Consider the following 22,759-nt stretch of genomic DNA (forward strand, 5'->3'; position numbering starts at 1 on the left):
TTTCCCGATCTTGTGTCCCTCCTCGACGGGCATCCTCTGGAGCTTCCTGTCAGGAGGGACCTTCTGTCCCAAGCAGGGGGCTCAATATTTCACCCCCGCCCAGAACTGTGGAACCTGTGGGCTTGGCCTCTGAGGGGGCCCAGCTCATAGAGTCAGGTCTCTCAACTGAGGTTGTTGAGACCATTCTACAGTCCAGAGCTCCCTCCATGAGGAAACTTTATGCCCTGAAGTGGAGAGTCTTCACTTCTTGGTGTAGTGACCGTCGGTTGGACCCAGTTAACTGCCCAATTGGTACAGTGCTGGAGTTCCTGCAGGACCGGTTCACTGCAGGTCTGACCCCGTCCACCTTAACCCTCTGGGGACCAAGCTGTTTTTGGGGTCCTTGAGATGTTCTGACATGCCTTGACATTTGTGCTTTTTTCAGTTATTTATAAACAGGTTAATGGCAAAGGTGTAAATTCACTCTATATAGCACAAACAGGGCTACCATAATATGCGAGCAACGTGTATGTAGATGTTTGTATTTTTAAGAGAATAATGTTTATGCGTGGTTATTGGAAAAAATTTAAATGAAAGTTGCTGAATTAAGACCACAAAACACATATTAAATATGTGTCCACAAGACTTTTGACTAATGGATGTTGTCCCTTTGAGTTCTAGCTTCAAAATGATGTAAAAATAGTCTTGCTTTATCGTTCACAAAAAAAAATACATTGATTTAAATGGTGTAAAACAGGTTTTGCTTGGAAAGCCAATATGCGAGGGGGAGGAGTAGTTTACACCTTAGATTATAAGGATCCCACCCACTCTGCATAATTAGCCATTCACTCAGGTGTGAAACTGACTGAGCCACAATGCAAGGACAAAAGATGTATTTAGAAGAAGACTTATATTGACCATTTAAGATTTCGCTTACATCTCTCTTGTAAATATGTTTTGCTATTTTATTAAAAATGTTACAATTACCACAATAATTACAATTTCAACAATATTTCAAGTGTACTCTTTCTTTAGCCTAAAAAAAGATTATAGGCCTACATTTTATCATATGTATTCATTAGTTTGAATATAGCCAACATTGGAACATCTAACATCTTAGTCTATGAATTTATTTTTGACAAAAATAGTATTTTTTTTGCAGTTTAATACGTTGCTTATACAAATACATTTTATTTCAACATATTCCAGTCGATTTTTACTCATCTCAGTAGGCTATAGCAAAGCAGTTTATTCTTTCACACACAGACGCGCGATTCATATTTAGGCTAAACAGTCTTTACAAATATGTCCCCTTCATTCATCTCACAGAAAGGCGAGTCATATTATAGAAATGCGATTCATCTTTTTGCGGTTTACATAGGCCTACACTAACGTTATTCCATAACGTTATTCCACACGTGAGAAAAGAAAACAGCCTACCTCACTCCTCAGCGGAATCTGCTCCTCATTTCAGGAGATATTGCTCCTCATCAGCACTGTTCTGAGGAATCTTTTCTCCATAAGGTAGGCTATGTCTCACTCGCGAGGAGTCGCGACGCGCTTTGTTTACAGCTGATGTGGGCGTTTCACAGCTCTGAAATAGTTCTCAGAATTTGCATTTGAATAGCACGTGCTCTCCGGGGAGTGGTCACATTACTGTGAATTAGGTCGTAATGAGCTCGACAGGAGTCGCTCTCTTTTTATACAGATTACAGAAGCTGAGAATATTTGTTTTTTATATAAATGACTTCATTTAAAAGATGCGATCTCAAGCTTTATGCCCGTGGGTCTGTTTGCCTGTTTGACTGAATTTTCGCGGAGTTATAGATCATTTTCGAACGCGTTTCAAATGGGAGTTTACTGACAGAGAGAAGGCAGAAATCGCATCATGTTAATTTTTCTTTATTTGTCAAAAAGCAAAACACTTTATTTTTATTGTGAGTATACAGAAAAAAAATAGAAACTGAACAGGATCGATTGATGTATTACACGAAAATGAAAGATCAAAATTAACAGAGCATTTAGTGTTTATTTTCATTGCTAAAAAAAAAAAACGAGCAAAACGCGCGGGCGCGTTTGTGGTCCCCAGAGGGTTAAAGGTTTATGTGGCGGCCATAGGTGCTTACCACATTCCTTTGGGTGGAACGTCTGTGGGGAAAGACCCCTTGGTATCTCGTTTCCTTCGTGGCACTTGGAGGCTGAGGCCTGCAGTTCGCTCTAGGGTGCCACCTTGGGATTTGTCCGTTGCGCTGCAAGGCCTTTCCCTGGCCCCCTTTGAGCCCATTGAGGAGGTTCCTGAGAAGTTTTTAACTCTGAAAGCTCTTTTCCTTCTCGCTATTTCTTCTCTCAAGAGAATAGGGGATCTGCAAGCATTGTCGGTTGCTCCGTCATGCTTAGAGTTTGCACCGGGTATGGTTAAAGCTTTTCTACATCCGAGACCGGGTTATATCCCCAAGGTCCCCACTAATGTGGCCAGACCTATTGTTCTGCAGGCCTTTTGTCCTCCTCCTTTTCAGAATGCGGACCAGGAGGCTAATAATTTGCTTTGCCCAGTTCGGGCGTTAGACGCTTATGTCCACAGAGCTGCCCTGTGGCGTAAAAGTGATCAGTTATTTGTATGCTTTGGGTCCCCTAACAAGGGAGGTCCGGTGTCTAAGCAAAGAATGAGCAAGTGGGTGGTCGAGGCTATCTCACTTGCTTATGAGGTGGCTGGGCAGCCTTCTCCTTTGGCTGTCCGGTCGCACTCTACGAGGGGTATGGCGGCCTCTAAGGCCCTTATATCAGGAGTTTCGTTACAGGACGTCTGTGATGCGGCAGGCTGGTCCTCACCGCACACGTTCGTCAGGTTCTACTCTCTGGATCTAGACTCTGCTCCAGGGTCTCATGTTTTGTCTTCCTAGTGCTGCTCACCAGATTTCACACAGGACAGACATTCGTAGCTATGGAGGCGAGGCGTTGGTATAGACGTTCCCCATAGCGTCAATCTCGACGCAACGCGAGTTCCCTTGAAAGGGAACGCCTCGGTTACGACTGTAACCTCGGTTCCCTGAAGAGGGAACGAGCGTTGCATCGCCTTGCCATATCTCCTTCATGCCTGTCAGCACGACTTCAGACTTTACGAAGCTTTCGTTTTCTGTTTCGGGCCGGCTTTTATAGCTTCCTGGTACGTGACGTCACCCGCCTCTGACGTTCCGCCACACCATTGGACTGATTTTACATGTGCTTCAAGACGTCATCACGCAAAGCGTTCCCCATAGCGTCAATCTCGACGCAACGCTCGTTCCCTCTTCAGGGAACCGAGGTTATAGTCGTAACCGAGGCGTTGTGTTTAATGGCAAGTTACGGTTGATTTTTATTTATTCATTTTTATTTATTTATTTATTTATTTATTTACTGTTTTTGTATTCTGAGTGTTGTAAACAGGCTTACAGCAAACCGCAAGTTTATAGATGCTATGTACAAAAACATACTATTTGGTCATTGTTCTTATGTTCATTTTAATGGCAAATGTACAAGTCATTTAAAGCCATGCCATGTTCTGGTAAGATACAGAAATGTAACATCTGTACTGTTTTTTGTTTTTCATTTGGCACAGTGGCAAATGACTTAAGGCCATTTATTGTTATAATTCAAAATAACTGACAATTCGTAAACTTTGTATTCTAGAACTTTTAAATAAAGGAGTTATTTGAAAGAACATAAATCTCTTACTGTACTCCCCAAATTGCAACAACAGAAATAAATGTAAAGACAGGTGTTTTAAGCATGTTTTTACACAGGTGGGAAACCTAATGTTGCCTGAGCAGGTGATTCACCAGAGCCTGCCTGATTTCAAGAGCCGGAGCATCAGGTTCACCCCGGGTGTGTTGCTGAGGCTGTTGAGGAGCTGGATGTACCTGTAATGCTGCAGGTGGTAGCTGCTGTTTTTCCCCTTCACATATATTGTGGAGAATGCAGCATGCAGCTATACTGTAGGCATGAAATCATGGTCTATGTCACACATTTTGGCCAGGACACGCCATCTGGTTTTTAGGTGTCCAAATGTATGTTCACCTTCACACAGATGGTGCTGAGCTGCTCATTGAAAAATGTTTGTGCTTCTGTTAAATTCTGATATATTTTTAAGATGGAAAATGCGGTTTTACAGATACTAGACACGTGACTTTCAAATGAAAGATTGGTATCAAACGGCACACCCAGGTTCCTAACCGAGGACGAAGACTTGACAGAGCAGCCATCCAGTGTTAGACAGTATTCTAGGTTATTACGTGAGGAAGTTTTTTGTCCAATAATTAGAATCTCTGGGTTTTTTTTTTTTTTCAGAATTAAGTAGTAGGAAATTGCTAGTCATCCAGTTTTTTATTTTTAAGTTTCGTTAGGTCATGAAGAAATATACAGCTGAGTATCATCAGCATAACAGTGAAAACTAATGCCATGTTTCCTAATGATATCTCCTAATGGTAGCATGTACAGAGTGAACAGCAGCGGTCCTAGTACTGAGCCTTGTGGTACGCCATACTGAACTTTTGATCGATAAGACATCTCTTCATTTACTGCTACAAACTGATAACGGTCAGATAAGTATGATTTAAACCATGCTAGTGCAATTCCACTAATGCCAACATAGTTTTCTAGTCTATTTAAAAGAATGTTGTGGTCAATAGTATCAAATGCAGCACTAAGATCGAGTAACACTAATAGAGAGATAAAACCACGATTGGATGATAAGAGCAAATCATTTGTGTCTCTAATGAGAGCTGTCTCAGTACTATGGTACGGTCTAAATCCTGACTGAAAATCCTCGCTGATATCATTTCTTTCTAAAAAGGAACACAGTTGTGAGGATACTGCCTTTTCTAGTATCTTTGACAGAAAAGGTAGATTCGAGATCGGCCTGTAATTGACTAATTCTGTAGGTCAAGTTGCGTTTTTTTAACAAGTGGTTTAATCATAGCCAGCTTAAAACTTTTTGGTACGTATCCTAGAGACAAAGATGAATTAATGATATTGAGAAGAGGATCTATGACCTCTGGAAGCATCTCTTTCAATATGGCTTGATGGAAAAATTGTCAGAGGGTGTAACACTTCAGTTAAAGTTTGACACCGCCTGTTGAGTACGTTTCTGCGAAGTCATGAAGTACGTGTGATGTGTAACTCAGATAGGTATGAATAGGAATAGGGCAACATCTTTTACATATATCCTGTTGCTTAAGAGAGATAAAGCTTGCAAAACTGCCGTTTTTGCATGTCAGTCAAGCAAACGAGACACATATAACTCCAGCTTTGCTATGATGTATAAGTGTGAAGGTAAAAACTGTTGCTGTAGCATTCCCGGCTGAACAGATGCAATTTACTCTCAGGAACTGATGTTTATAAAGGATTTAATTTCCAAAAACACCGTAAGAGCTGAATGAAAGCAAACAAACAAATAAACATTAGACATCTGACTGCAAATTGTATATAAATGTCCATAACAATAAACTAATGAATTCACATTTGCAATCTAATTGGCTACACCATAAATAGTGTGACAATAAATCAAGTGTTTAGTATGCAGGCTAATATAATAACTTTGAAGCTGTTTAGATTTAATGATATTAAGAAGAGGATCTGTGACCTCTGGAAGCTTCTCTTTCAATAGTTTAGTCGGTATAGGGTCTAACATACATGTTATCGATTTAGATGATTTAATGAGTTTAGTAAAATCTTCCTCTCCTATAGCAATGAATGAATCAAATTTGTCCTCAGGGACACTTCTCTCTGCCGCGCACCACCCGAAGGATTACGCACTCTGAGTCCCAGTCTTTTTGCGCTATTATGTAGTTTGTTGGTTTGTATAACACAAAGAAAAATGTGTCACAAGGATATTATCTTCATCAAAAATGAAGGCAATAAAAAATTTATGTGGTTTCATTTTACATTTTTTTTCGGAATGTTTACCTCAGCTGTCAGACGCCAGACTGACTAGTTAGACATTTTATATCATATTGCTGGTAGGCCTACTTAAAAACATTTTTTTTATTAATATCTTGTCTTTTGTTGTTATTTTAATAGTTTGTCTCAAAACACTGATTGATGACTTTAAACAATGCTTCATAAGTTATTAATCACTTCATGCCATTGTTTCGATGTTGCTCTGTGTTTATAAAACGTTGTATATAAATTGAAATAAAATAAGCAAAAGCAATATTTATATTGTTTTTGCTGATGTCCACTAATAACCTTTATTTGCATTTATTTATTGGTCTGTTTTATTTTGTAAGAAATTCCTAGTACCCTTTCAGTCGCTCACGTTCGACGTAGTCGATGTATCGACTGATTGGGATCACGCTTAGGGAGCCTGTCATCTTCGATTATTGATAAAACGAGCCAATGCACACATTTGCGATGCAAGCTTTGCATCCACGCTCCGTAAATCCATAAATACGGAAGTGGATGCACGCACAACTTGTCTTTCGCTTCGGAGCCGATCATTCTTCAAAATGAGCCTTTATTGATCCAGAAACATACAATAGAACATGCAACGCTGTAGTAATTTATTGATTTAGAAAGCAGAGAGATAAAAAAGATAAGTAAATAAATACACAAACCCCTGGGGTTAAGAATCAGGTGCATTTTAAAAAAAACATTTCAAACCTTACTGAATATGCACTGAAACTTATCTTTTATCTTACGGATAAAAGGTGTATAGGTAAAATGAAAACAATGAAAAAAGTGCAATATTATTATTGCTCAGAAAACAGAAGGTTGGCATTTTGCTTGTAGGATCAGTGGACTGTGGCGTAACATCCTCACATTGCCTCACACACACTCCATCTGAACACCAGAGGGCATCTCACACACACTTCACCTAAACACCAGAGGGCGTCTCACACACACTTCACCTGAACACCAGAGGGCGTCTCACACACACTCCTTCTGAACACCAGAGGGCATCTCACACACACTCCACATCTGAACACCAGAGGGCGTCTCACACACACTCCTTCTGAACACCAGAGGGCGTCTCACACACACTCCATCTGAACACCAGAGGGCATCTCACACACACTCCATCTGAACACCAGAGGGCACCTCACACAAACTCCCTCTGAACACCAGAGGGCTTCTCACACACACTCCTTCTGAACACCAGAGGGCGTCTCACACACACTCCCTCTGAACACCAGAGGGCGTCTCACACACACTCCTTCTGAACACCAGAGGGCATCTCACACACACTTCACCTGAACACCAGAGGGCGTCTCACACACACTCCATCTGAACACCAGAGGGCGTCTCACACACACTCCTTCTGAACACCAGAGGGCATCTCACACACACACTCCCTCTGAACACCAGAGGGCGTCTCACACACACTCCTTCTGAACACCAGAGGGCATCTCACCCACTTCACCTGAACACCAGAGGGCGTCTCACACACACTCCTTCTGAACACCAGAGGGCATCTCACACACACTCCTTCTGAACACCAGAGGGCATGTCACACACACTCCATCTGAACACCAGAGGGCGTCTCACACACACTCCTTCTGAACACCAGAGGGCATCTCACACACACTCCCTCTGAACACCAGAGGGCGTCTCACACACACTCCTTCTGAACACCAGAGGGCATCTCACCCACTTCACCTGAACACCAGAGGGCGTCTCACACACACTCCTTCTGAACACCAGAGGGCGTCTCACACACACTCCTTCTGAACACCAGAGGGCATCTCACACACACTCCATCTGAACACCAGAGGGCGTCTCACACACACTCCTTCTGAACACCAGAGGGCGTCTCACACACACTCCATCTGAACACCAGAGGGCATCTCACACACACTCCATCTGAACAGCAGAGGGCGTCTCACACACACTCCTTCTGAACACCAGAGGGCGTCTCACACACACTCCATCTGAACACCAGAGGGCATCTCACACACACTCCATCTGAACACCAGAGGGCACCTCACACACAATCCCTCTGAACACCAGAGGGCATCTCACACACACTCCCTCTGAACACCAGAGGGCGTCTCACACACACTCCCTCTGAACACCAGAGGGCGTCTCACACACACTCCCTCTGAACACCAGAGGGCGTCTCACACACACTCCTTCTGAACACCAGAGGGCATCTTCACACACACTCCCTCTGAACACCAGAGGGCGTCTCACACACACTCCCTCTGAACACCAGAGGGCGTCTCACAAACACTCCTTCTGAACACCAGAGTGCATCTCACACACACTTCACCTGAACACCAGAGGCCGTCTCACACACACTCCATCTGAACACCAGAGGGCGTCTCACACACACTCCTTCTGAACACCAGAGGGCGTCTCACACACACTCCTTCTGAACACCAGAGGGCGTCTCACACACACTCCTTCTGAACACCAGAGGGCGTCTCACACACACTCCTTCTGAACACCAGAGGGCATCTCACACACACTCCTTCTGAACACCAGAGGGCATCTCACTAACACTCCATCTGAACACCAGAGGGCGTCTCACACACACTCCATCTGAACACCAGAGGGCGTCTCACACACACTCCTTCTGAACACCAGAGGGCGTCTCACACACACTCCTTCTGAACACCAGAGGGCATCTCACACACACTCCTTCTGAACACCAGAGGGCATCTCACTAACACTCCATCTGAACACCAGAGGGCATCTCACACACACTCCTTCTGAACACCAGAGGGCATCTCACTAACACTCCATCTGAACACCAGAGGGCATCTCACACACACTTCACCTGAACACCAGAGGCCGTCTCACACACACTCCATCTGAACACCAGAGGGCGTCTCACACACACTCCTTCTGAACACCAGAGGGCGTCTCACACACACTCCTTCTGAACACCAGAGGGCATCTCACACACACTCCATCTGAACACCAGAGGGCGTCTCACACACACTCCATCTGAACACCAGAGGGCATCTCACACACACTCCCTCTGAACACCAGAGGGCGTCTCACACACACTCCATCTCACACACACTCCATCTGAACACCAGAGGGCGTCTCACACACACTCCTTCTGAACACCAGAGGGCATCTCACTAACACTCCATCTGAACACCAGAGGGCATCTCACACACACTCCATCTGAACACCAGAGGGCATCTCACACACACTCCTTCTGAACACCAGAGGGCGTCTCACACACACTCCCTCTGAACACCAGAGGGCATCTCACACACACTCCTTCTGAACAACAGAGGGCGTCTCACACACACTTCACCTGAACACCAGAGGGCGTCTCACACACACTCCTTCTGAACACCAGAGGGCGTCTCACACACACTCCTTCTGAACACCAGAGGGCGTCTCACACACACTCCTTCTGAACACCAGAGGGCGTCTCACACACAGACTCCTTCTGAACACCAGAGGGCATCTTACACACACTCCATCTGAACACCAGAGGGCGTCTCACACACACTCCTTCTGAACACCAGAGGGCATCTCACACACACTCCATCTGAACACCAGAGGGCGTCTCACACACACTCCATCTGAACACCAGAGGGCGTCTCACACACACTCCTTCTGAACACCAGAGGGCGTCTCACACACACTCCTTCTGAACACCAGAGGGCATCTCACACACACTCCATCTGAACACCAGAGGGCATCTCACACACACTCCATCTGAACACCAGAGGGCGTCTCACACACACTCCATCTGAACCCCAGAGGGCGTCTCACACACACTCCTTCTGAACACCAGAGGGCATCTTCACACACACTCCTTCTGAACACCAGAGGGCATCTCACACACACTCCTTCTGAACACCAGAGGGCATCTCACACACACTCCATCTGAACACCAGAGGGCGTCTCACACACACTCCATCTGAACCCCAGAGGGCGTCTCACACACACTCCTTCTGAACACCAGAGGGCATCTTCACACACACTCCTTCTGAACACCAGAGGGCGTCTCACACACACTCCTTCTGAACACCAGAGGGCGTCTCACACACAGACTCCTTCTGAACACCAGAGGGCATCTTACACACACTCCATCTGAACACCAGAGGGCGTCTCACACACACTCCTTCTGAACACCAGAGGGCATCTCACACACACTCCATCTGAACACCAGAGGGCATCTCACACACACTCCATCTGAACCCCAGAGGGCGTCTCACACACACTCCTTCTGAACACCAGAGGGCATCTTCACACACACTCCTTCTGAACACCAGAGGGCGGCTCACACACACTCCTTCTGAACACCAGAGGGCGTCTCACACACACTCCTTCTGAACACCAGAGGGCATCTCACACACACTCCATCTGAACACCAGAGGGCATCTCACACACACTCCATCTGAACCCCAGAGGGCGTCTCACACACACTCCTTCTGAACACCAGAGGGCATCTTCACACACACTCCTTCTGAACACCAGAGGGCGTCTCACACACACTCCTTCTGAACACCAGAGGGCGTCTCACACACACTCCTTCTGAACACCAGAGGGCATCTCACACACACTCCATCTGAACACCAGAGGGCATCTCACACACACTCCATCTGAACACCAGAGGGCATCTCACACACACTCCATCTGAACCCCAGAGGGCGTCTCACACACACTCCTTCTGAACACCAGAGGGCATCTTCACACACACTCCTTCTGAACACCAGAGGGCATCTCACACACACTCCATCTGAACACCAGAGGGCGTCTCTGAACTCCTGAACTCAGGGAACGAGGGTTACATACGTAACCGAGACGTTACATGGTGCCAGATGTCGTTCTCCATGCCCAGACCGGGCGATTTTTATTTGTAATCCTGATTTTCTCCAGTTTATGGTTAAACAGGGAGAGAGGGAAGAGTTATGTAAATTATTATTCTGGATTATCTTTCTCCAGGTAATTTAGAGAGATTTCTGGGGTAGTTTTTGTATTGTTTGTTATTTTGGCCAGGCTCTCCCCTGAAGCTATTGCCCCTATTTTCATTATTATTCTTTTTCATATTGATATTTCTGGTTTGGTTATTGTTGATGTTATGCCTTTTTTTCTCTCTTTATAACAGAAAATGAAAAGTTAATATTGGTTGAATTGAATTGGTGGTTGTGTTGTTGATTCTGGGACACACGGTTGGAAATCCTCGTTCTCTCCATGGCTTTCTTTTTCTCTCTCTTTTTTGTAAAATGTAATTCTTTACATCTTTAACCCCCCCCCATCCATCATCAATTCATTGACAGCGTCAATTCATGTTTGTCCAAAAATAGTAATAAAAAAAAAGTATTTTACTTGTGTAAAAATACTTTCTCTCTCTTTTTCAAATTTTTGACATTTGTCTTTTAACAGGAAAGGGAAGTGGCATAATTTTGAGAATATTTGGTGCCGTTTTATTTAGAGATGCACCGATTACAATTTTCTAGGCCGATTCCGATTACCAATTTGTCATTGAGTTTGACCTGATGATACCGATTTTAGCCGATTCCGATTTAATTTTTTTCGAACCACTTTACAGCACACACACATATTTATTTTCGATCTTTTCTTTAACCCTTTCACGCGTAAGTTTAAAATATTCTAACTGACACCCCCACCCCCAGAGTGAGTTTTTTCAAGGTGAACATTCCCTTTAATGTTTCCATGGCGACGCGTCACGCGATACACCGCTACTGTATGACAGATGTGTCGCTTTTATTTCGCTTTTCCTTTTTTATTCAAAATATTCACAAACTTGCTTACCATGTCATCAACTAGCCTATCTGATATTCCGATTCTCAAATACGTGTAAGTGAGTGTGTTTGGTCGTTTAAAAACCTTTATAAATAATCTTGATCTAACATGAGATGGGCGCCGCAATGTTGTCCTGTCAGTCGGATTTACAGCACGTGAATTCATCAGTTTCTCCCGAAATAAATGCAAGAAAGTGGCCGGTGAACCGAGAAAAATAGAGTAAACTTTATAGTTACTTCCACTATGTTTGTCTGATATGAATAACACATGTCGGCAAATTATATTTCAATAGATTGTTATTGCTGCTACCACAGATATATCAGTGTGTCTTTTACAAACTCCAAATGTATTGTTTTACTCGTGCTTATGTGTATTTAAATATCTGAAACCTAAAATAAACATTATGAGGTTGAAAACACTGCTTAGTCGTGATATCTATGACAGCGCTGAACGCGTCCGACTCTGGCTCAGCGCCAGCCAACGCGCGAAAGCACAGTTTGAATCTGGCAGTTATGCGACGTCACTGAACATTCTAAATGTGGCACCGTACTCTCAGGGGCACAGACATAAAAATCCCATATATGAGACCATACCGCTCAAAAGGTTAATCATGCGGTGCCCGATTGCATTATTTGACGGCGGTACCATCTGAGATGCTAGTACCGTCTCCACAGTTAGCTCCGGCTTCGCTGCTAATGATGTTCTCACAAAAAAAAAACTTTCGATCCCTGGAACATTTTGAATTGTAGCTAAACGTCTAGCCACTAGCGTCCTTGTCTTTCTTTAACTTTCTTTTTGCAAAACCACTCAATTGACGTCTGTCCATTATGGATTTAGATTCATTTTCTGTAGTTGTTAAAAAAATGACACATTTGCGCGTAGGCTACTTGTTGTGGACCAACTCAACTCTGACAGATTGGGGGGGGGGAGTGATGGTGGTCATGTAATCTTTATTTATTTATATTATTATTTATATTATTATTGTTATTTTTAAATTAGTGTTCATAATCGAGTATGGTCTTTCAAGAATTTCAAGTTAATAATAGAACAATTTACGAAAAATATTTTTAAAGCTTGTGTCATGTGGTGCCCCCCTAGTGGTTGTGAATGGTTGGTGCCCCTGGGCACTGGCCCAAGTGCCCTCATGGATAATCCAGCTCTGTATGTAACACTATACCTCCTCCTCATTGTAAATATCCAAATGAGCCTCTTTTTTGACCCAGAAACATACAATACAACATGCAATGCTGTAGTAATTTATTGATGTAGAAAGCAGAAAGATAAGGAAAGATGGGTAAATACACAAACCCTGGATCAAACTGGAGTTAAGAATCCGGTGCATTTTAAAAACCATTTCAAACCTTTACTGAATGTGCACTGATACTTATCTTTTAACTTAAGGATAAAATGTGCATATATGTAAAATGAAAACAATGAAAAAAGTGCAATAATACTATTGCTCAGAAAAGAGAAGTTTGGTATTTTGCTTGTAGGATCAGTGGACTGTGGCGTAACATCCTCTCATTCCACTTAATCTGGCAATGAAATCAGAAAACCATTATTAAGGCAAAATACACATATAGAACATATAGGGCCCTATCTTGCACCCAGCGCAATTGACTTTGTACACCGACGCATGTATCATTCCTATTTTGCACCCGCGCAAAGCGCGCTTTTCCCTCCACAGAAGCACGTCGCTAAACTAGGGAATGAACTTGCGCTCCCTGGGCGGTTCAGCGCAAAAAAGGGGGCGTGTTCCGGCGCAAACGTTCCTTCATGCTATTTTGCAGGTTTAGAAAACAATTGCGCCACTAACCAGGAAAAAATAGTTTAAAGTCAGTGGCGCGTTGCGCATGTTATTCATATGCTATTTTAAGGGCGCATGCTTGGCCATAATCAATGTAGCGTGTGCACAACGCGCATACACTTTGATTCTCTCATCTACACAGAAGCAGCAGTTGTCATTTTTGCAAATCATACATTATTATGATAGATAGATAGATAGATAGATAGATAGATAATTTATTATAAAAGCATACATCTAGCTTACACATTTACCCAAATTATCATACGCCTTTTTAATCGAAGTTAATTTGGGTGGGTTTCTCCATCCCCAACGTCCCTGACGAGAGCGTTGCTCTCCTTGGCTGTGAACCGCTCCTGGCGCGCGTCTGGCAAATCCGCCGTTATAATAGGAATCCGCTTTAGAACAAAGCGCGCCTGCTCTTAAAGGGAATGTGAGATGACGCTCTGATTGGTTTATTTCACGTTACGCCCAAACCACACCTATGAATAATGAAGCTACTTCAGACCAACCCATTTTAGATTTGCGCCTGGCGCAAGAGTCATTTATCCCGCTGGGAAAATAGCAACAGCGCCAAGACCCGCCCACAAAGTTACTTGCGCTTTGCGTTTTGACACTTGCGTTTCAGATCGTTAAAATAGGGCCCATAGTATAAATGTCTACACATCATGTCACTCTCCATGTATTGCTCACCTGCAAACACCTCGACTTCACACAGTGTGAGATATTCATTGCGCCCAGGTATAAAAATGTTGACATATCGCCCCTTAATAGGCTTAAACTCAAATGTTTTTGTGACTCCAGCTGGGATGGACTCAACAGTCGCAGTCCTGTGAAGACACAGAGTAACCGCTAAATATTTAATGTACTTCTGTCAAATTAAAAGGATTTATTTGAAGTAATATCTTATTTACTTGTTTTTCAACCACTTGTGTAAGTATTAAGAGAAAGACAATACTTACAGCTCATTATTGTTGCCATTATTTTCCAGGCTGTTGCCGATATGGATCTGAGCTCCATTTATCCTCCATGCACAACAATCTCCACGATTAGTGATGCTAACCCTGGTTACCTTGTAGACTACCCCCAAGTCAACTCTCCACCAGGGGTCTCTGTCCGCATTAGTGTGAGTGCATGACCCACCACTCAAAATTGAATCCCTGTTGCCATCGACAGCATTTTGAGCTTCTTCTTGATCGTATGTGGAAGACTGGTTAGCTGTGGCTCCAAGAGCAAGATTCCCTGTATAACATAAAATAATAAACAATAGATTTTCTTGTTTTCACTTTAATGTGCTAAATTATAATCCCAATATAATGGGCAAAATAATTCTAAAATATGTAATCCAAATAATTATTACTCGGCTGCCTGGAATACTTGATTCTGATTGGTCAGTCGCCACATTCCCAGGTCTGATATTTCCAGATAATGACCGTCATCAACAGTAACGCTGGATAACACACAGCTCATCCGGGTTTCTGGAGCCGGCCTTTCTTTAATGTTTCTTATATCACACTGTGGACCCGCTCTCTCTCGTTTCACACAAATACAACTGGTGCCAGTTGAGTCTCTGTTATAGTTATTGGTTGTGTTCAAATATTAAGATTGTATTAAGTATAATAGTATTAAGAGTACAGTAGTGTTCGTCTTTTTGCCTGAATGATTGTTTTTGTACACCATAATGGATTCTAAGATAATAAACGGCCAAGAACTTAAAACAGTTTAATCTCAAATCAATATTTTCATGTAATTATTAATTTGTTGTACATGACTGTACATTATCCCTTAAATATTTGTCTTGTTTGAACTTGTAGGTTTGTCTTGTTAGGGATATTCTTTCTTCACAGAAGCTTTACATTTATTACAAGTGAGCTAATATAATATTTCAACTCTTTTTCAAATACTTTGGTTAGTAGCAATTTAATAAGACGGGGTCCTGATCAGCCTTTCAGGGTTTACTTTGCAATAACAACTGAGTTGATTCACATTATCCCTTATTGGTTATCACATTTTCAGTAAGAATATTATATGTAAGAATATATTAAGTAACAATATTATATTATATTATGTGTTACTGACAACATTCAAAGTAATGAAGAACACTCACTTGGAACACAATTGTGCGTTGATGTGTACTTTTCTGTTAATAAAATAATAACAGTTATACACACATTAATAAGAACATAAATTATATCACAGAGTTCTCTCTGTCCCTTACCTTCAAACACCTCGACTTCACACAGAATGAGATATTCCTTGCGCCCAGGAATAAAAATGTTGACATATCGCCCCTTAATAGGCTTAAACTCAAATGTTTTTGTGTCTCCAGCTGGGATGGACTCAACAGTTGCAGCCCTGTGAAGACACAGAGAAATAGAGAGGGGCGAATAAAAACGGCAAGAAGCATATTAAATATATTTCTGTCAAAGGCAAGTTTTTATATTAAAATTATTTTTTCAAAGTAATGTTATTTAATGTAGTAAATATCTAAGGGTATTAAGTAAGGGATAATGTATAGCGAGGCGGTTGTTATAGCGAATAACAACCCCGACAGGCTGAACAGCTATAACAACCGCCTCGCTCTACATTATCCTGCTTATTACATGGCTACATACAAAATAAAAAAATAATTTGACACAAAATATTTATTTAAAAAGGAGTTTATTGATTTAAAAATGATTGTGTTGCTTCCACTAAAGAAAATAGTCTGTTCCACGTCCATAGCAACGCTCTGTTTTTCATGGCAACGGTGTGTTATACTTCGCAGCGGTCTGATATTAAGAAATAACAGACTGCATTCAAATAATTAAATAAATTCTGTTATGAAATAACAGACCGCATTCTACATTGGAATTCAACCAAGCCATGTATTAAGAGAGAGATATATGGAAGTAAAATAATGTCAAATGTTTTTGAAATAAAAAGCCTGTTGAATTGCACTACTTGGAAAAAAAATAAGCATTGTATTAACCATGCTTGCATTTTAATGCATTGTATTTTTAGGGCTTGCATTTTTATGGGCTGAAATTCAACATGGTTGAATATTTAAGCTGTGAATATTTCAATTAAAAACATTTTAAACACATTTTCATTATTAAAAATTCAATAATCCATATTCACCTTTCATATTTCACTTCCAAAATATTCAAACTGTTTAAAAATACAACCTATAATATTCAACAGGCAATTTTCGGTCCATTTTATTTCGCTTTGCAAATCGCTTCCACAAATTCAGTGGTTCAAATTCGACAGTAAATTCAACTGAACTGCAGGAAAAGCAGTAGATTACCGAGCATACTCTCCATCTGCTGTTAGTCAATCTCACCAGCAGGTGGTGCAAAAGCGCTTGTTGTTGACGAAGACCAGCAACAGTTAGAGCAAGCCATTCATTCATAAAACTCATTTACAGCAATAGTGTATTTGTGATTATTATGACGGCGGTTTTATTCAGTGTCTTCACGGTTACTTTCCCTGTGTAGCCTACATGCATCTTTCTCTACCGTGAACGAGATTATAATGTTATTCCCCGATGCGGATATACAGATCCAATGTTACATTTTTGAGGTTGACATATATTTCTCTTGGTTGTTTAGTGGTCTTAACTTTATATTGTGGCGATGTGCTGCATGCAGGCTATTAGGGTTTCCCTCAATACTTAAGGATTCCCCTGCTGGACATATATAACGCTTAATGGATTAATTACAGTGATATAAAAGACCAAACTCGCAGGCAAGCAGATGGACTCAGAATAACGCGCAAAGTTTAATGCTGAGCGTTTCCCAGTGATAGACTGGCTATAAAGTTGGCTTGACGTTGGACATTCGCACATTTAGGGACCATCTCTAAAGTGTATACGACTTTGGTATACACGTTTCTAACTTCAATAGCATTTGAATAGAACGACTTACAGTCATAAAACCAACTGTAAAGTGTTCATGTAGTGTCAGGCATAATGCGCACCCTTTGGATTTTTGATATTTATTCAAATAAATTAAAGTTTGCTATTGAAGTTAGAAACGTGTATGCCAATGTTTTATGCAACTTTTTGAGACGGTCCCTAAATGTGCGAATGTCCAATGTCAAGCCAATTTTACATTTATTAGGCTACATTTAGTCATTTATTTAGCAGACGCTTTTAACCAAAGCGATTTACAGTTAAACTAACAATAGGAGGACAACAATATGCAAGTGCTATGACTCTTCCCAGTTTAAGCTAATGCAACGTAGGCATAGCCTACTATACTATACTATACTATACATATATATATATATAGAGAGAGAGAGAGAGAGAGAGAGAGAAAGAGAAGAAAAGAGAAAGTGTTAGTATTGATCAAGTGTTGATTTTATGCCAGTATATTACGAAACGCTCTGCATGAAACTTTGCGCGTTAAGTTCATATTCTTAGTCCATCTGCTTGCCTGTAGCCTATATAGTAGCCTACAGCCTACATCCCCAATAAGGTGCGAGTTTGGTCTTTCATATCACTGTATTAGTCCATAAGCTACGTTAAGCGTTTTGTCCCGACGGAAGGGGAATCTTTGAGTATGAGGTATTGAGGGAAACCGATTATAATCCCGTTCATGGTAGAGAAAGCTGATGACATGTAGGCTACACAGGGAAAGTAACAATGAAGTTATTGAATGAAACATAAACACAGCTTTTGTGTCTTTATCATCTTTTCCGCATATATACTGACACAGATAATCATTTTCATTTTATGAATGAATGGCTTGCTCTAACTGTTGCTCTGTCTTCGTCAACAACAAGCGCTTTTGCACCCCCTGCTGGTGAGATTGACTAACAGCAGATGGAGAGTATGCTCGGCAATCTACTGCTTTTCCTGCAGTTACGTTGAATTTACTGTCGAATTTGAACCACTGAATTTGTGGAAGCGAATTTGCAAAGCGAAATAAAATGGACCGAAAATTGCCTGTTGAATATTATAGGTTGTATTTTTAAACAGTTTGAATATTTTGGAAGTGAAATATGAAAGGTGAATATGGATTATTGAATTTTTAATAATGAAAATGTGTTTGAAATGTTTTTAATTGAAATATTCACAGCTTAAATATTCAACCATGTTGAATTTCAGCCCATAAAAATGCAAGCCCTAAAAATACAATGCATTAAAATGCAAGCATGGTTAATGCAATGCCTATTTTTTTCCAAGTAGTGCAATTCAACAGGCTTTTTGTTTCAAAAACATTTGACATTATTTTACTTCCATAGAGATAATACTTACAGCTCATTATTGTTGCCATTATTTCCTAGGCTGTTGCCGATACGGATCTGAGCTCCCTTTATACTCCATGAATAACCTCCACTATTAGTGATGATAACCCTGGCTACCTCGTAGACTTTCCCCAAGTCAACTCTCCACCAGGGGTCTTTCTTATAATCAGTCCTACTGCATGACCCATGAATGAAATATGGATTCCTGTTGCCATCGACAGCCCTTTGAGCTACGTCTGTACCAACGTATGTGGAAGACTGGACAACTGTGGCTCCAAGAGCAAGATTCCCTGTTTAACACAAAATAATAAATAACTTTTCTTTTTTTACTTTAATGTGTTTTTCCCAATAAAATGGGCATAATAATGCTAAGCTATGTAATCCAAATGATTATTGCACGGCTCTCTGGAATACTTGAATCTGATTGGTCGGTCGTGACATTCCGAGGTCTGATATTCCCAGATAATGACGTCATCAACAGCAACGCTGGATAACACACAGCTCATCCGGGTTTCTGGAGCCAGCCTTTCCTTAATAGGCTTGTTTGAGATGAGCAAAATCTGCACAGAACCGATCACCAGTGATCAGCGCGAGATGCATGCCGGTTAGAAATGTGTCCGAGTGCGGTCCGCCTTGCTCTGATGTCATGCTGACGTATGGCAAAAATTTCTTGCGAGTGCAAGGCGCACGTGTCGGATTCTGCAGTGGAGCGCAGTTGATATCCACCGACTGCACTGATCAAAAGCATGATGGGAAACGACTTGCTGACGACACAGCTTGATGTTCATTGGTTTAAACAACTGTGATGTATTGTTCTCTTTTAAAATGTTTGATTTTAAAACTCTAATATCATGTTTTATGTGTATATGTTATGTGTGAATATTCCCAAACTATCTGACAGTGCGATCTCTTTGGGTTATGCAATTTAATTTTTATATAAAAAAATAAAATAAATAAAAACACATATGTCTGTATTAAAGAAAAAAATATTGATATTTGGAATGGAATTAAATAACAAGTACTGGAATTAAATAATAAGCGTAAAAATTGTGTAAATGACTGTACATTATCCCTTAAATGTTTGCCTTGCTAGGAATATTTTTTCATCAAAGAAGATTAGCATTTTTTACAAGTGAGCTAATATAATATTTAAACTGAAATCAATATTTTGTGTCCAAAATAATTTATTTGTGGCTAGCAGCCATGGGTTATTTTGCGATAACTGTCTTGATGATGTACATTATCCCTTACCAAATATTCAGTAAGAATATTATATATGTGTTACTGACAACATTCAAATTAATGAAGAACACTCACTTGAATCACAAGAGCAAGATGGTGTGTCCTTTACTGTTAATACAATAATAACAGTTATAAACACATTACCAAGTACAAAAAAACAATTATACCATAGAGTCTTTATAAATAAATAAATAACATTTTCAATAACCATTTTTCATCCTATAATTTTAATAAATTAATCTGATTATGATACACAATAATTACAGATTTTCAAATCCAGGCATTTGTACTTGTATTATTCTAAACGTACCTGTGGAATCAGCGACGCACATCCCAGTAAAAAGTGTTAGAAACAAAACCACACGCATGTCCATCCTGATATAAGACACAACAACACATCTCATATCAGCATATGAAGGAATCATTTTCAATTTCTCCTCATTTAAACTAAGAAACATATATATTGGTATTGTAATGATAAAATGGTATATGCTCGGAGAGGATGGCATGGCAGCCAAACTGCAAAATATGAATAGCCTATACTAACCTTACACACCATACTAATATTTGTTTGCAATACTTCACATATTCTTTATTGTAAATAATTGTAATTAATTATAATTAATATAAGGAAAGTGTTATTATCGCCTGTTTTTTGTATTATCAACTGTTCCTCTTCTGTTTGTTTGTTTTTCTATTGTGGTGTAATTCCATTCTGTATTTAAATATAATTAAATGCTTTGGCAATAGGCTACTATATTCCACATATCAGGCCAATAAAGCAACAACTCTATCAGTGGACAAGCCGAACAGAATATCTGACACACTCGGTCTCTCTTAGTGTATTTATCATATATAGAGAAAAAATTGCAATTGCAAAAGTAAATTTCTTACTTAGCCTATGTTAATTTTTCATCTCTGTTTTTTGTGTTTATTTAAAATTAGACAAATCTGACTAATTAATCTTATATCTGTTAATTAACAGTTAAGATAGTTCTTTAATGCTGATTTAACAGCAGAAACCCTTGTCATGTTTAAACCCCAGTTGCTCAGATGGGGCATGTTGTCACACTGCGTTACAATGAGCCTCTATTAGAACTATGATATTCTATTCTATCTTGTACATTGTTAAATGCGCTATATAAATTAAGATGACTTGACTATACTTTTATGAATTCTATTGAGAAACCATGAGAAAAAGGAGAATAAAACTGAGTCAATGTTCATAAATGATTAATTATTATTTTGTTTTGAACTATGCTGTAGGCTATAGCTGTGTTTGTTGTCAAACTCAAAAATATTTTATTTTTAATTATTTAAAAAAATATTTTATTTTATCTTTATATATATTTATATATTTTGCTGTATGTTTCTTTATTTTAGATTTGTATTGGTATGTTGTTGTGCTTAAGTAATTACAAATAATTAACTTCCTACTTTAAGATTCCTTAGATTAGTTTTGTTTTGAGAAACCGAGGTATTGTAAGGAAATCAGACAATCAGAAGATCAATTTAAGAGTGTTGCAAAGTATTAAATGTTCAGTGTTATTTAATGCTATTTAGAATAATTGACAATAAACAGTATTTTCTAGCCATATTTGTAATTGTTTTTTAAATCTTAATTAGCGATAAATTGTCAATATAACTGGTTCTTGTTGAATGTTCTTTTGTCATTATTGTATTTCTCTGAGTGCAACAAGACACTTCTAGACTACTATATAATATATCTTTACACACTGACTTGAATTGTCCAAACAAAAGTTTAGTTTTATTAGTTAAACCTCCATTGCATATCATGCTCTATAGAAAGTGCATAAACATTCAACTCACCTGAATTTCATCAATGCATCAACTTCAGTCACAGAGACCTTCACAATTCAGCAATAGATCTGCTTTTAAACAAAATACATTTTTATATAATAGGCTTCATAAACGGAATTAATAATATTTTTATAAACAATTACTATATTTATTATTTATCCAATATATTATTCATATGAGGAATATTATGACCAATCATATGAATAATATTCAATTTCACATTTATATCACACAAACACACCAAAAAGAGACAAATATCAAATTAAAGCTTTCACTGTGTTATTTCACTGATCTATGGAAGCTTGTTTCCGCCACAGAATAAAACATTTTAAAAGATAATTGCAACTTTTTTTCTCGCAATTGCGACTTTATATCACGCAATTCTGACTTTATAACACGCAATTGGGAGATATAAAGTAACAATTGCATGATATAAAGTCGCAATTGCGTGTTATAAAGTCAGAATTGTGAGATATAATCTATTCTGAGGTAAAAAAAAAAAAGTCCGTCTTTTTTCCCCTTAGAATTGGACTTTATATCTCACAATTGTGAGTTTATATCTAACAGTTCTGAGAAAAGATGTCAGAATTGCAAGATATAAACTCGCAATTATGTGTTAAAGTCAGAATTGCGTGATATGAAGGTGCAATTGCGAGAAAAAAAGTCAGAATTCTGACTTTATAAGACGCAATTGCGACTTTATATCTCGCAATTCTGACTTCATAACACGCAATTCTGACTTTATAACACGCAATTGTGACTTTATAACACGCAATTGCGACTTTATTTCAAGCAATTCTGACTTTATATCACGCAATTCTGACTTTATAACACGCAACTGCGACTTTATATCACGCAATTCTGACTTTATAACACACAATTGCGACTTTATATCACGCAATTCTGACTTTATATCTCGCAATTCTGACTTTATAACACGCAACTGCGACTTTATTTCACGCAATTCTG

General features: G+C 39.9%; 1 protein-coding gene and 1 long non-coding RNA gene across 9 annotated transcripts in view; both read right to left on the reverse strand.

Moving 5' to 3' along the window:
* Nucleotides 1-12,934: 12,934 nt before the first annotated feature.
* Nucleotides 12,935-22,759, reverse strand: part of LOC311093327 — an 85,131-nt gene continuing 75,306 nt past the window's right edge. The window contains exon 2 of the long non-coding RNA XR_014608395.1: nucleotides 12,935-13,052. This is a non-coding gene — a long non-coding RNA (uncharacterized lncRNA). The remainder of the gene's footprint in view (nucleotides 13,053-22,759) is intronic.
* LOC311093303 (uncharacterized protein) overlaps nucleotides 12,935-22,759 on the reverse strand; it is a 43,463-nt gene continuing 33,638 nt past the window's right edge. For 3 of the 8 annotated variants that reach the window (XM_084130595.1, XM_084130596.1, XM_084130598.1), the window contains exons 2-9: nucleotides 21,800-21,858; nucleotides 20,280-20,344; nucleotides 20,045-20,077; nucleotides 18,738-19,017; nucleotides 15,714-15,850; nucleotides 15,603-15,635; nucleotides 14,458-14,737; nucleotides 12,935-14,325 (exon numbers count right to left, since the gene is read on the reverse strand). In XM_084130595.1, coding sequence (XP_083986721.1) covers nucleotides 14,088-14,325; nucleotides 14,458-14,737; nucleotides 15,603-15,635; nucleotides 15,714-15,850; nucleotides 18,738-19,017; nucleotides 20,045-20,077; nucleotides 20,280-20,344; nucleotides 21,800-21,810 — 1,077 coding nt within the window. In that variant the 5' untranslated portion in view covers nucleotides 21,811-21,858 and the 3' untranslated portion in view covers nucleotides 12,935-14,087. Of the gene's footprint in view, nucleotides 14,326-14,457; nucleotides 14,738-15,602; nucleotides 15,636-15,713; nucleotides 15,851-18,737; nucleotides 19,018-19,141; nucleotides 19,288-20,044; nucleotides 20,078-20,279; nucleotides 20,345-21,799; nucleotides 21,862-22,759 lie in introns of all 8 variants that reach the window. The other 5 variants (XM_084130594.1, XM_084130597.1, XM_084130600.1 and 2 more) reach the window with 4 other exon arrangements.

This window comes from Abramis brama (genome assembly GCF_963993115.1).
Source record: "Abramis brama genome assembly, chromosome: 12".
In the NCBI taxonomy this organism is placed as follows: Eukaryota; Metazoa; Chordata; class Actinopteri; order Cypriniformes; family Leuciscidae; genus Abramis; species Abramis brama.